The 14,757-nt window shown below is 33.2% G+C and overlaps 2 protein-coding genes across 3 annotated transcripts in view; both read left to right on the top strand.

Annotated features, from left to right (window-relative positions):
- Positions 1-185: 185 nt before the first annotated feature.
- The window catches only part of LOC130892160 (transcription factor CP2-like protein 1), a 36,565-nt gene continuing 21,993 nt past the window's right edge, over positions 186-14,757 (top strand). The window contains exons 1-4 of one of the 2 annotated variants that reach the window (XM_057797374.1): positions 186-276; positions 743-834; positions 6,701-7,588; positions 14,580-14,685. In XM_057797374.1, coding sequence (XP_057653357.1) covers positions 7,318-7,588; positions 14,580-14,685 — 377 coding nt within the window. In that variant the 5' untranslated portion in view covers positions 186-276; positions 743-834; positions 6,701-7,317. Of the gene's footprint in view, positions 277-309; positions 652-742; positions 835-6,700; positions 7,589-14,579; positions 14,686-14,757 lie in introns of those variants that run through there. The other variant, XM_057797375.1, reaches the window with a different exon arrangement.
- Positions 1,817-2,845, top strand: LOC130892331 (probable inactive tRNA-specific adenosine deaminase-like protein 3). The gene has a single exon (XM_057797712.1). It carries the CDS (start codon positions 1,817-1,819, stop codon positions 2,843-2,845), a length of 1,029 nt encoding a protein of 342 aa, XP_057653695.1.

The following is a 14,757-nucleotide window of genomic DNA, read 5'->3' as shown; positions in this document are numbered from 1 at the left end:
AACTGAACGAAGTGAACGGGTCATAACCATATTAAACTGGAGATTAAAACTAAACTAAAACTCCAACTTAAGTCAAGAATAAACAAAGTTGCTCTATTTTACAGGTCACAGTTAAACCCACATTTTTTGTCAGTTGTCACCCTTGCGAAAATATAGCTCAAACTCTATTTACCCAATACCACAATTTTTTTCTATTTACGAATATACGATCGAATGTGCTCTCTAGTATTAATATGTCTATGGTTGAAACAAATCTACTGTGAACGATTGAATGAGGTATGTTCCGGAAATCATCATAACGAAAAAAATGTATTTATTAATATTACTTTCATTGTAAATAATGTCATATTCATTTATGTCATCATCTATATTTATATAAGTTCCTTAACGTACATGTTATCGTTTACATGCATTATATAAGGCCTTATTAAAAGTCATCGGTTCAAGATTAGTAATGAATTGAACAATGTCTAAATTTATCATACGTTTTCTATAACCTTACTTTTCTGTTCCAAAATACCCATCCATTCTATCCCTGTTTTCAAAATTTAAAGGAAGTAGTGATTTGATTTTATATATTACGATTCTTATCTAAATAGAAGGATACAGATTGAATATCATATTTATTAGTTTTCTATATCGACTGAAATTGTAAGTGAAAATTAAAATGTACCTTTATAACTTGTTTTTTGATGTTTACAAAATTCCCGACCTACTTAATTTTTATTTAATTCTTTTACAGTTTTTGAAAAACCAATTGAATAACCTATGATCTGGAAAGTAAACGTTATGTGTACATTTGATAATTCTATTTATTTATAGGACTGTAACTAGGTAAGATTATTAATTATATTCTATAAACGTTTTTCATTTCTCTTACTCCCATGAACTCATAGTTGTGATATATTTTCTTGGATAAATATTTATTCTTTTGATATTCTTAATTGACTTCTTGAATTGAGGTTAACTGATATGCTCAAGGTTAAATCAATGTATATTAGTCTAAAATGTATAAACCATTTTTTAAAGTTGTTTTAGAAGTAGCCCAATGCTTGTATTATAAAATTTAGCTTACTAATAATTATTTTTAAACTTAAGCAACTTTCTAATCATCTAGCTTTAAATAGGTATACCAAAATGCTTACCATATCAACAAAATTAAAAACAGTGATAATACATACCTTAAGATCTAATATTTGATCTAGATACATTCAAAACTTGAATAAATTAAACAACTTTGAAGTACTTAATTCTTTAATTTGAAATGACTCTAATAATTGTACTATTAAAAATTAAAACACAAAAATATTCATAATTTACTAAAAAGGAGCCCAATTGAAATCAGTAGGCGACTGCATTTAACTATGTTACGCTTGTTATATTGTAAATATGCCGAGAAAGTGTTGTAAAAACCCGAACAGTGTGTGGAGAATTAACTTTTACATCTCAGCGTTAAAAATTACTCCATTCATTGAAAAGTTCTATTTAAATTATTTTCGTTTTCCTGTGCGCCACCAAGATATGTATAGGGTTCCACATATATGTTATGTAACGTGTGGGAGATTCCTATTAAGTTGGTTTAAACAATAATCTAAACATTTGCCTTTTGGTACCTCAATGATTTGGATGGAACCAAAGATCATGTTAGTGATTGTTATTTTTGTTTGATTCACACATATCGTATCAGAACGATTATTTTAATGATAATTATACATCTAAGAAATGAAATATTTTTAATAAATGGACCTGGGGCAACCTTTTATCCATCGGACTTTTTTTCAGATCTACACATATTAAAGGAATTTATTTAATAAAAATGAATTCAGTCAAAAGATTAAAACTAAGTACAGATGATACCAGTAATTTGAATGACATACTATATCCTGTTTTACCAGATGATTTAATTTTGGATCCAATTGTAATCGATGTTTATGTAGATACAGTATGTGACACAAAAAAAATTAGTCATGTAATATTAGAATTGAATTCAAAGTTGCCTATGCTAGAATTAACTCATTTAAAGCGAATGAAAAATAAAGAAATTATTCTTTGTCCAACATCCACAAAACCAGCGGAAGTAATGGAGTTGTTATCGAAAAAAAATTTTGATCTTTCTCTACTTCGTAATAATATACATGCAGTAAAAGTTGCTAAATTTCCACCTAAAACCAGAAAACAGTTTGAGAAAATGAATAAGTTATGGCCTTGTAATTTTCACCCTGATAAATATATAGAAAAATTATCCACCAATAAGTTATTTACTCAGATAGATCTAGAAAAGCATTCTCAGTACATGCATATAGCTATTGACACTGCAAAGTTTGCCAAAAGACATATTGGAGCAGTTGTTGTGGATCCCAAAATAGATTCTGTAGTAGCCATTGGATTTTCTCAAACCAATGAAGGACCGTGTCGACACGCCGCTATGGTAGCTGTGGATAATGTTGCTAAGACCCAAAAGAGCGGAGTTTGGAACAGTAAACCAAAACACCACTCAAAAACTAGTGGAATACCTGATATGTTTCTGAAACATCTTCAGGAAAAGTATAGCAACGTAACATTTGGTTCTCAGGAATTCAGGCTGAAAGATGAGTTAATCGAACCAACTGATGGTCCATATTTGTGCACAGGTTATTATGTTTATTTGACCAGAGAACCGTGCGTTATGTGTGCAATGGCATTGATCCATAGTAGAGTAAAAAGAGTGTTTTTTGGAGTCAAGTCAACGAACGGAGCTCTAGAAACATTGTGCAAAATTCATACTATTAAAGATTTAAATCATCATTATGAAGTTTTTGGTGGATTATTAAGTGGAATTTGTAAAAGTTTGGATGATACTCTATGAAATATATATTTAAAAAAAATATATGATATTTTTTATTTATACCTCATCATATTTGAATGTTCCGAAGAATCATTCTAATTACTCAACAACATATTGAATACACTGTTTACACCACCACTACACCAGCACTTAGATTACACTGTCTGACGCTCGTTTTGATAAACTGTTTACCTTCAGTCTCCGAAGACGATAATTGGTTATCGAAACGCGCGTCAGATAGGGCAATTGTGAGTGTTGGTGTAGTGTAAACAGTGTATGCAGTATAAATATCTCCAACGGTTCCAGAAATTCCAAGTTACTCAACAACAGATTAGTGATTTCTATTTAAAAAGATCGACCCTCGGATTGTTCTTGTAGACTTTATGTTTGGGGTTTCTCCACAAAAAGAAATCAAGAGGCATCAAGCCAGGGCTACGTGGGGGCCAAGGGATATCACCTTTTTTGGAAATTAGTCTTGCAGTCACAGCCTCCATAGAGTCATTTGATGTGTGACAGGTCGCTCCGTCTTGTTGGAACCAAGTTCTAGTATTCGCTGTTCTTGATCTCGCAAGTTCTGGAGTTATATATCCCTCTAACATCGCAACATAGCGGTCGGTATTAACGCTGATGTTTGGTCCTCGTGAATATTCAAAGAAAAAAGGGCCAATAATTCATTTGCTTGAAATTGCTGCCCATACCGTTACTTTCGGACTATAGAGTGGTTTTTGTTTCATTTTTGGATTTTTTTCGGTCCAATAACGACAATTTTGTCGGTTTACGAAACCATTTAAATGAAAATGAGCCTCATCTGAAAAAAGGATGTTGTCAAAAGTGGAAAATAGACTAAGCATTTCTTCAGCAAATACCTACCTTGCCCAAGTCGGTATCTTTTAATTCCTGCGTTTAACTGGAGCTTATAAAGATGAAGTTTAAGATCCAACTTCAAAATTCGTTGTAAACTTCGTCGCGACAAGTTTAAAACCACCGATCACTTCCGAGCATACACATGTGGATTTTTTCATTCACCCTATCAATATTGTCTGTGGTCCTAGACGACCTTTTGCTAGTGGTTTAAACGTGGAACCGGTCTCTTCAAAACGATTAATCCATATTTTAATTAAATTTGCACTCGGAGCTTCATTAATATGTCTTAACCCATATTCTGAACGATATGGTCGCCTTATCAAGACGCTTTCCGTCGAAGTGACTCATGGCTATTAAAACTCCACGAGTACAACTATCCAAATACGCTAGGTTCCCTCCGCTCATGCACCGTTTACTTCGCGAAAAAAGATGGTGCAATATGCACGTTCTATTGCGCCACCCTGTATGAATGAGAGAGTATTAATGTAATAAAACATTCGTAATCCATAGGCGTTTCCCTTATTTTAATAGGCAAATAATAGTTATTTGTATAACAAGGGAGGAAAGTGCTACTTTTCCTCTTGAGGGTGAAGTTTACTAAACATCCAGCGGAGGAAAAGGGACTTCACTCCCATGTTATAAATATGATTTTTCCGCCTTCCTTAAATAACGAGTCATTTTCAAATTATTTATGAAATTAACTAAAGAACTAAAATTAAGAAGTACGTACAGTACTTACAGGCACGTTATTTTCATTCTTGCATCTCGCATATTTTTAATTTGTGTAACGTTTTTCGTGTTTATTTACACTCCTTCTATTCGTGGGGTGAATTAATAAATAATGTCTTTTACGTTCTTGATTTATTTACACACTATAAAATACACTTTTAACTTATAATAATTTACTTATAAATATGACTTGAATAATTTCTTTCACTACTTTCACTAATTCGTTTTTTTTAATACGACTATTTATTTAAAACTAAAACTAACTACTCTAAATAAACTTATTTATATACCACAAATGGAATTTACAAAATTCTAGAACAAAAAGAAAGAAAAGAAATAAATAAATAGACTTTCCTAGAAATTATTTAAAAGAAATACTATAAACAAACCGCTTTCTATAATAAAAAGTTCATAAAAGGTGCGTCCGCCATTTACAAAAACAGATTAAAGGCGCCATGCGAATTCGCCATTGTAGCTGGACAGGGCTGGCTTAGGACCAATTTTTCGAGTATGTTCGTAACATTATTTAAACTAGTGTTAAACGTGTAATAGTATGCAGGGGATGTTTGAATACGACTAGAAATAAGAGCTGGAGATAAATATTAACTCCATTATAAAACTAGACACTTTTGCATTTTTGGACGACAACGTTACTCAAAAGATCCATCCACTCTCCCAATTCAAACACTTTCTATTAACTAGTGAACTGACAAAAGCTCAAAAGTGATATTATCGGTACCGTTTTAATGTCTATTGATGATGAAAGAACTTTTAGAGTAGAAACTGTTGCATCCGAATACGCAATTGTTGCTCAGCTGTTTCAGTCTGGAAGATCAGTCGATTTTTTCTCGAAAATTTGAGCAACGTTATTCTGTAGAAAAGGAGGCAAATGCCATAGTAAAGTTTCTTCGAATATGGAGAGATTTCCTAATTGATAAATGTTTTTGTGTAATAACAGATCAAAGATCAGTCGCTTTTATTTTTGATAAAAATGATTCAAAAATCAAAAAATACTACGAAGGTGGCTTCAGCTTTCATGCTACAAATATTAAAGAAAAGATTGTGGCTGATGTTTTCTCATGAATGTTAAGAGAATTTCATCCGATCGCCCTATATGTGCTGAAGTAAAACTTAGATTTCATGGGAACAATGAAACTTTAATAAAAGCTACCTTTCCATTCTAGGGAATGTCGATTTTAGAGGACCGTTACCTTCTGATAATCACAAGTATATATTAATTTTGGTAGACGAATATACAAGTTTTGCTTTTGCCTGTCTTGAGATCTCCTCATCATCAGTGATTTCACGTCTAAATCATTTGTTTTCTGTGTCTGGTTCTCTTCTGCATCTATATAGTGATATGGGAAATTCGTTCATGTCTGATGAGCTAAAAACTTATTAAACACAAAATGGTGTCGCAACTAGTCATACTATAATCCAAGAGGAAACGGACAACGTCATCTTTATAGTAGGGTTATTTGGAAAACGATTCAGGCTGCTCTAAAGTAAAAAAATTGAATATCTGAAAATGGCAGGAAGCTATGACTGAAGCACTACATTCAATCATCCTCAAATACCAGAAAATGGCTCTTCAGTTTCTTATTGCTATCTACATATGGTCCGGTATTCTTAAAAAATTTCTCTTGCATTGTACAGGGTATTGAACTAGTTACCACTCTAAATAGGTTATAACTTTTTTAAATACACTACAACCTTATATTATTGAAATGGTGAAGTCAAGTTGATACCAAATATGCAATAAAATATAGGGTGTTTCATTTAAAAAAATGTAATTTTGATACGGAACAGTATTCTGAAACACCTTCAAATTTTCAAATTGATAGCTCAAAGGACAAAGGAGGCACTGAACTTTATCAGTGATCCTGTATGAACAAAACCTTATCATTTGCACGCTTTATTAAGTCTGTACATTCTGTTTACGACAAAAGAACAAACTCGAATGTTTTTTTAAATAAATTGAGGCGTGTTTTAAGGTTCTTATCAACCGTTCTTGAGGTACCACGGTGATCATCGGTAACCACCAGTAAATGCGTCTTGGGCAAAATATGATTTCGACTTGGCAACCAAAGGGTTAAGAGGTAGTTAAGTAGATGTATTGTTCGTAGAATTAGAGTTAAGTCAGGTTTAAATTGAGGCGTACCTACGACACTCTCAGTATATTTTCTATTATATTTAACTACATTCTTGACAACTTACTTCACATGATGTTGTTATTTTGGTAAAATAAACTTTGTGAATTTTGATATGAATATTTTGTTACAGAATCTGAATGCATTCAACGTACTACGTTTCGGTAAATTTAAAACCATCTACAGCAGATCCATTCAAGCTCCTCCGCATTTGCGGTTATTTTATACAAAAAAGGGAAAGAAAGCGAGGCCTTATTTAAACAATCCTGAAGAATATCAATTTATCTTACAGCTTGACTCTGTTCGCCAATTTATATCAATTTAACTAATTCAGCTGCTTGACGGTATAGCGACAGTTACAGTTTAAACATTGTTCGGGTCTGGATGTTTAAATTTTTTCTCAAAGCGTTCTCTTTATGTGCTGTGTTCGCCAAAACGGCTTTATAAATAAAAAGTGTTGAAGAAGTACACAGTTTCCATCGGGATCTAACCCTTAATAAATAGGGTTAAAGTTGTTTCAATAAATGGATATTGAATCCAGGCTTTTGTTGAAGAAAATGCTTGACATTGACTCGAGCCTCTTGCAAAATCATAGACAACGGGAAACTACAGGGATAAAAAAATTATACAACAGTTTTTTCGTTATGTTTTAAAGAAAAAGAAAACGTGAAACATATTTGGTAGTGAGTATAGCTGATTTTTAGAATAGGAAAAAAAAGTAGCTGGTAATAAAAACTTTTATAAATTGATATGGATTATCAACTTTACGAACATTCGGATATCTTGTTGAACGAGAACTCGGAAAATTCAAAAAAGTGTTGGAATTTATCAACGGAATGCAGCATGGACAATAATAGTGATTTATTCGGATGGAATACCTTGAAAATCGACGAACAAGATAAAATTTCAAGAAAGAGGAGATTATCGGAGGAACTAGACCAAAGCAAAAATAAACAAGTGCCCAAGGAAACACAAGATTCGAACAGAAAATTGATTTTGAAGAAAAACAATAATGCCAGAGGTGAGTACGATTAAAAAACTTAACGTAAAAATTTATTTTTTCTTCTAAAATATATTTTAAGATTTTTTCATTCACTATGCTTTAAAATAAGAATTTTCCAATTTATACATTTTTTTCAATTAATTGTGGGCAGTATGGAAAAAATCGATACTTCTCATTATATAATATTTTATTGAAAAACTATGTTTTATTTACATCGTCATCAATGATGATATTGGAAACTGATTTTTCACTCTCAGATTTATCGTCACTTTGCTCATTTGGGGAAAATTTTTACAATTATCAGGGTCACACGTTTTACTAGTTGAGGAACATAGCAGCTGCCGCGCACGCCGCCCGTCCCCACCGACTTCTAAACTAACATATAACGGGTTCATCCTCATAATTTCTTACCTGTACGATACTTACATTCTATTCTCTGAACCCCCTTGTATATGTTATAGCAGACCCGAATTTTATTATAGAGTGATGATAGAGATCGAGCCTCACTACGAGAAAAACAGCTATTCCCTTGTTGTAATCAAAAAAATATTTCTACTGAAAAATTTCTCGTCGTAGCGAATGATCTTTTACACTTATACAGCGCGGACCATTTGTATGAAATAAATTAAATTTTAGGGTTATTATGTACTATGTGGATAAAATCTGAAACACGTCAATTTTATTCTTAAATTCAAAAATTTACATTTTGAAAGTATTTTGATAAAGATTTAAAGAAAAGTCGAAACGTCAAATTTTATCTTTCTTCCAAAAATTATTAAAAAAACTAATTTTGAAACAGATGAGACCCAAAATCAAGAAGATCAAACTAGAACTTTGTTCTAATAAGAAAAATTAATTTTTCCTTAGTCCTTACATCTCAAATATTAACTTATTTGTAGTTTTATTAGAGTTTACTAAATAGAGTTATAAATTTTACTCAAATTATTTATGTCTTTTTACCATTTATAGCTTTTTCGTTCTTAAGAATGTGAAACATTTCTAAAAATTCTCTTTTTCGTGTATTAGAATTTTTGAATCTTAATGATTGAATTTATGTTTTTTTGATATCTCGTAGTTCGTTATTGCAGTTCTATTTTTTTTATGGTATTGATGACATAATACATCCAAATATTTCACTAAATTAAAATCTAAAACACCAAAAAATTATTAATTAATTATTAATTAAATAATATATATCAAGTGCCTAGTACTAATTGTGACGCTGTCTACATAGGACAGACCTCTCAATATTTAAAAAATAGATTAAAAGGTCATTAGTACGATAAATAAAAGAAAACTGCGGTAACGAACTATGAAATATCAAAAAAAAACATAAATTCAATTACAAAAATTCTTGGAACGGAATCTAATATACGAAAAAGAGAATTTTTGGGAATAAAAACGAAAAAGCTATAAATGATAAAAAGACCTAAATAATTTAAGTAAAATTTATAGCTCTATTTAGTAAATTCTAATAAAACTACAAATAATTTAATATTTGAAATGTAAGGACTAAGGAAAAATTAATATTTCTTATTAGAACAAATTTCTAGTTAGCCAAAAAAAAAATAACACATCCAACAAAAAGTTTAGATTTCCATCTTCAAAATGCATGGTTTCAATATTCCATTCCATATGTTAAACGTGCGTCACATTTCGTATTTTACGCAGCCAGCAGCGCGTCTTTTGCGCGCGGGATGCATTAATACTTTGTTCCGAGAAAACTTTCACAAAAAAGTGAAAGGGTTCTTGTTTGTCGAGAAAACTTACCCTACAACGTAGTATTTTTTATTTTCTTATATCCTCATCTCAGACTAAAATATTGGGAAACTTTCAAAATCAAAATTATTCTCGAAATTTTTTTGACTTTGAGAAATCGATAGACCTCTGAAGTTTGTATTTTATATCAATGTGGCCTCCAGCAACTGGCTCTACAATTATGTCTTGTTCCAGTAAAAAACATGTTCAGCATGTTAACCCCATTCCTAACAATGTAGCTTTTTTTCTATAATGTGAATCATAATAAAAAATCTCGTTTTTTTATATAAAGCGTTCGTATTATAACGATATATAATGACAAATGTTTTGCGTTTCAATTTCAATATTCTGTCATCTCGTATAAATAAATAACTGAACACTACTTCAGGAATGTTTCTCAATAATTTCGCTGAATCGTCGGTTGACATGAGTGTCTGCTAATTGAAAAGGTCGCGCAATTGTGTCTAATCATTGACGTCAAAGACCAGCTTTTTAGTGCAGAGAAAATTGTTTGTAATTTGTACGACTTAATTTTTCAGATGTCTTAACAATAGTTATTTCCATGACATCCGTGTTAAATTTAAGACGCATTACAGGAAATTTTACACGTGCAGCTTATTATTTGGTCGAAATTTGATCAAGTAATATGAATTAGAAGGTTGGTGACTGAGTACTTTCTCTTTTTACTGACAGAGAACCTTTTTTTTGAATAACTCATGTTAGTCCTGTACTTTGTCGTTAGTCACGTGAAACTGGTCACATTGACGTAACTTTAGAAGCAAGTAGTGCGTAATCTTTAATAAAGCTAACAGTTGTGGGTTAGTTTCAAATGGAATGTGGAAACGAACATTTTCGGCATATTTTACTGAAATTGATGATGACCAAATCAAAGTCATAATTAAAGAGGACCGTCATAAACTGTTCTAGAGGTTGCGAAGAGACTACATGTATCGCACACCACAATTGAAAAACATTTAACATGTCTTGGGATAGTTAAAAAGCTTGATATTTGGGTACCTCACGAATTGAAAGAAATTCATTTAACACAAAGAATCAACATTTGCGATATGCACCTTCAACGAAATAAAACCGACCCTTTCTTTAAAATAATCATCACTGGTGATGAAAAATGGGTCCTAGTTCATAGTTCATAGGTCTGGGCGGCCCTTGAAGCCGTTAAGCACATAGTCCCTCAGATAGGCCCGTCATGCCCTATTTGACGTTACCAAAGCCCGATGTCCTTGAAGAAGCCGATCAGGCGTTTTGACTTGATGTCGTTAGGCAGGTTATGGGGTTTGTCCAGGTGATTAAACTGCGCCCGTGTGAGCGCAGGGCACTCACAGATAACGTGGTCTGCAGTTTGGTCCTCTTCCATGCACCAGCGGCACTCCGGATCATCCGTGAAGCCCATGGTGTGAAGGTGACGTCTTAGCTGGCAGTGACCGGTTAGAAGTCCGGTCACTAGTCTGATTTTGCGCCTATTTAGCTGGAGCGGTTGTTTGGTGAGAGACGAACGAGGTCCATCTCTGTCGAGCCCGCCATGCGAGAAGGCTGTTGAGACACGTAATGACAGCGCTTCTGACCATACCAAGAATGAGCTCTGGACCCATTGGTGGGTTCACCGATCCCAGTCTGGCGAGTGAGTCCGCTTAGTCGTTGTCTTTGTTGCCCGAGTGACCGGGCACCCAAACGAGCTGGATCTTGCAGCCATCACTCACCAGATTTGGAAAGACTCTCTTACACTCAAGAACTAGCCTAGAAAAATAGAAAAAATAGGTCCTGTACAGTAACATGGTTCGATAATGATCATGGAGCAAACACGATGAACCAGCACAAACCACAAGGAAAGCTGAAAAACAACAAAAAAAGCTCATGCTATCAGTTTGATGGGATTACAAAAGTGTTGTGTTTTTTTAGTTGCTTTCAAGGAACCAAACAAGCAAATCAAAGAAAAACAGCCGGAATTGTCAAATTGGAAAGGTTTAGTATTCCACCATGATATCGCAACGCATCTTTGGCAACTCGTGGGAAACTATTAGAGCTTGGCTGGGAAGTGATGCCACATCTCCCATACAGCCTTGATCTGGCACTAACCGATTACCATTTATTTAGAAGTTTTCAGACTTCTTTGAATGGTCAAACCTTCACAAATTACGATGACCTTCAATCGTACCTGGTTCAGTTTTTTGCTGAATAGGACCAAAAACTTATGAATCCGAAAGAAAGATGACAAAAGGTCATTAAGCAAAATGGAAAATATATAATTGACTAAAAACTATTCTTTGTTAAAAAAAATGTTTTATTTTATACCACAAAACCGAAATTACTTTGTCGCCACCTAAGGCGCTATTTCCTGGCAACATTTAGGTCACATGACGCGATCTCAGCTTTTCAATTGGGGCAAATTGCAATGATGCATGCCACTGTTGTTCGCCAAATAAATTCGGTGATTATCCGATTGCATCCAGCAACATAAACTTGTATATTATGAAAACTTCTTTTCCATTGAAAATAGATATAGTTTTCCAAAATCATGGAATTATTATCGTTATGGAACGAAACTCTTTTCTTAAACAAATTCGTACTTGCTTATCCGCAAAGTGTTTTACCGTGGATCAAAAGGTAATTTTTCTTCTCCATTTGGTTCTATCCTTTGTTTCTTGTTTAGTCCGTCTTCAGTTAAGTTCTATTTTTTCCAGATTGTTCCCATTTCCTTCTGGGTCTACCACTTCTTTGTTCATTTCCAGTTTAATCATCACCTTAACTGTTCTGTCCTCCTCAATTCTCATTATGTGCCCAAATCATCTCAACTGTTGTTTTGTACAGTAATTACTACGTTTATTTCACATCTAATTGTGTCGTTCCTCAATTTTACTAGTCTCTTCATCCCCGCTATTTTCCTCAGTATCTTCATATTTCACGTAATTTTCTGAAGATCTGAAGTTACCCAAAAAGTTGAGGAACACGATCCAAGCTTTTATTTCTTTTTCATTTAAGATGGTATCTTTAACTATTTTTTTGGTGTTGGGTACAACAAATACACTTTATTTTACCGTCACTCGAAGGAAATTTTTGCTTTAAAAAACCAGTTCCATCCTTGTCAATAGCTTTTACAAAATTGTTGATTGGTCCTAATTTGATGTGCAAATGTGATAAAATTATTTTTTCGGGGTCAACTAAATCTTCATTTTCCACTTTTTTTGCCCAGGAACGTTCTTGGCGGCCAAATTGGTCTTACATAATGTTCATTCCTCTCTGGGCTATTCCACTCGCATGAAAACAATTTTCAGAGCTGCGATTTCTCATGCGAGAATAGCCATTTAGATCGCCAACCTCCGTAGGGAGACGGCTTCGTAAGAAGAAGAATGTAACATATGTGTAAAATAGTCTTTTTTCGACGAATGTGAATATTGTGATATGATTCGATAAAAGACGTTTACACAAGAATTGCATACAATATTTTTTTTACTGGCGAACATTTCATCAACATAGAGAAGTTTGATGATAATTTTTCTTATAAAATATATGATATATTCATTAATATTTTGAACTTAATCAAGATTAGAACAAATTAACAAAACAACAGACGAATTTGTTTTATTAAATTTGTCAACTCTTCTCTTCGACATGTATAAATGCAACCTAAAAATAATTATTACTAAATAAGTAGAACAATAAAAAACGGCATCAGCGCGACTTGGGACCTCCCGCATTTGAGCCTCGTACTCTAACCACCACTTTATGGAGACCTTAATAATACGAGGATGTATTGATATCTAGTTAGCCTAGACCAGTTCCATACATAAACAAAATATTGCGTTAACATAGCAACGAACAATAATTTATTGAAAGTGTTAGTGTAAATTGGAGTATCGAGCCATCACAAAGTACCTGTATTTAAAAGGGTTTTGCGAAGATATGCTTAATACTCTTGGTGATTAATGTCCTTCGTATGCGACCGTGAAAAATTGTAATGCAAGCTTCAAAAGGGGTAAATTTTCCATTGAAGATGATGACCGATCGGGAAGGCCAGTTTCTGTGTCAGTTCCCGAAAATATCGATGCAGTTCATGACATGATTTTATCAGACCGTCGAATTGGGCTAAAACGGATATCTGAAGCACTATTTCATATAAATGCGTTCATTATATAGTTCACGTCCGTTTGGACATGATAAAAATTGCTGCAAAATGGATCCCCAAATATTTAAATGTTGACCAAAAGCGTGCAAGGGTAGAAGCATCCCGTTCGATCTGTGCTCGATTTGAAAACGATGTAGAGTTCTTCGAATTGTTAATATGGACGAGACTTGGGTAGGTACATTTCTACGATCCAGAAACAAAGCAACAATCGATGGAATGACGACACTCTGGTTCTCCAAGACCTAAGAAGTTTCGTGTCCAAAAATCTGCTGGAAAAGTTCGTGCTCCAGTTTTTTAGGATTGCCATGTAGTAATCATGATTGATTTTTTGGATAAGGACACAACAATAACTGGAGATCACTTTTCGACATTACTGACCATTCTACGGGAAAAAAATAAAGGAAAAAGACGCAGAGAGCTATCCAAAGGTGTTTTGTTTTTGCAGGATAACGCCCCTGCACACAAATCTCATGTTGCCATGCAAAAAATTCGAGATTTAGGGTTTGAATTACTAGAACACCCCCCTTATTCACTAGATTTAGCTCCGTCCGAATATCATCTTTTCTTAACTGAAAAAAGTTCAAAAGGTCGTAAATTTTCTTCCAACGAGGAGGCAATAAAAGCTGTGGAGGTCTGGTTTGCAGAGCAAGAAGAAACACTTTTTTGAAAGGTCTAGAGACGTTGCAAGGTGCAATAAAATATTTTAACATTGAAATTTTGTTTGGTTCTATAGTAGGCTAAGAATTTTTCAATATATCCTCGTACGTTGTTTCACGCACTACTGCTTAAAGTATGTTTCTTTATGGACTTTAAAGTATGTCTGTAGCACGAACTTTAAGAGCGGTAGTACAAAAAAGATTTTGTTTATCTTGTTTTTATCGTTTTCTGATCGATGTACCCTGTAGAAAATAATATATTCATTATCGTCAATTTACTACAAATGATGTTTAAATATGTGTTAATTTGTTTTCATTTTAATTGAATTTGATACCAGATAATACACTCCTATCTACGAATGAATGTAAAACAGAAACGTTCAGTTGTATGTCAAGTTTTCGATTATTCCACCATTGCGTAAAATGTAATAATATTAATTTTTTACACTTACAGATACCGTGAAAATGCAACAGTGGCAAGTAGAGGACTATGGAGATTTAAATTCAGACATTGACAATTCTTTAAGTCTTGGTAATGATTTAATAAATGGTGCATATAGGTAAATGATTGAAAAAATTGTGTTTTTTTTATTAAATATTTATTTAAACTAGTGTATGAAACAGTATCATTC

The sequence above is a fragment of the Diorhabda carinulata genome, chromosome 4, assembly GCF_026250575.1.
Source record: "Diorhabda carinulata isolate Delta chromosome 4, icDioCari1.1, whole genome shotgun sequence".
In the NCBI taxonomy this organism is placed as follows: domain Eukaryota; kingdom Metazoa; phylum Arthropoda; class Insecta; order Coleoptera; family Chrysomelidae; genus Diorhabda; species Diorhabda carinulata.
The sequence above is the reverse complement of the archived record's forward strand: the minus strand, read 5'-3'. Positions and strand labels throughout refer to the sequence as shown.

Bases quoted from the DNA above. Each gene is read 5' to 3' on its own strand.
- LOC130892331 (XM_057797712.1), top strand. From the start codon at position 1,817: ATGAATTCAGTCAAAAGATTAAAACTAAGTACAGATGATACCAGTAAT.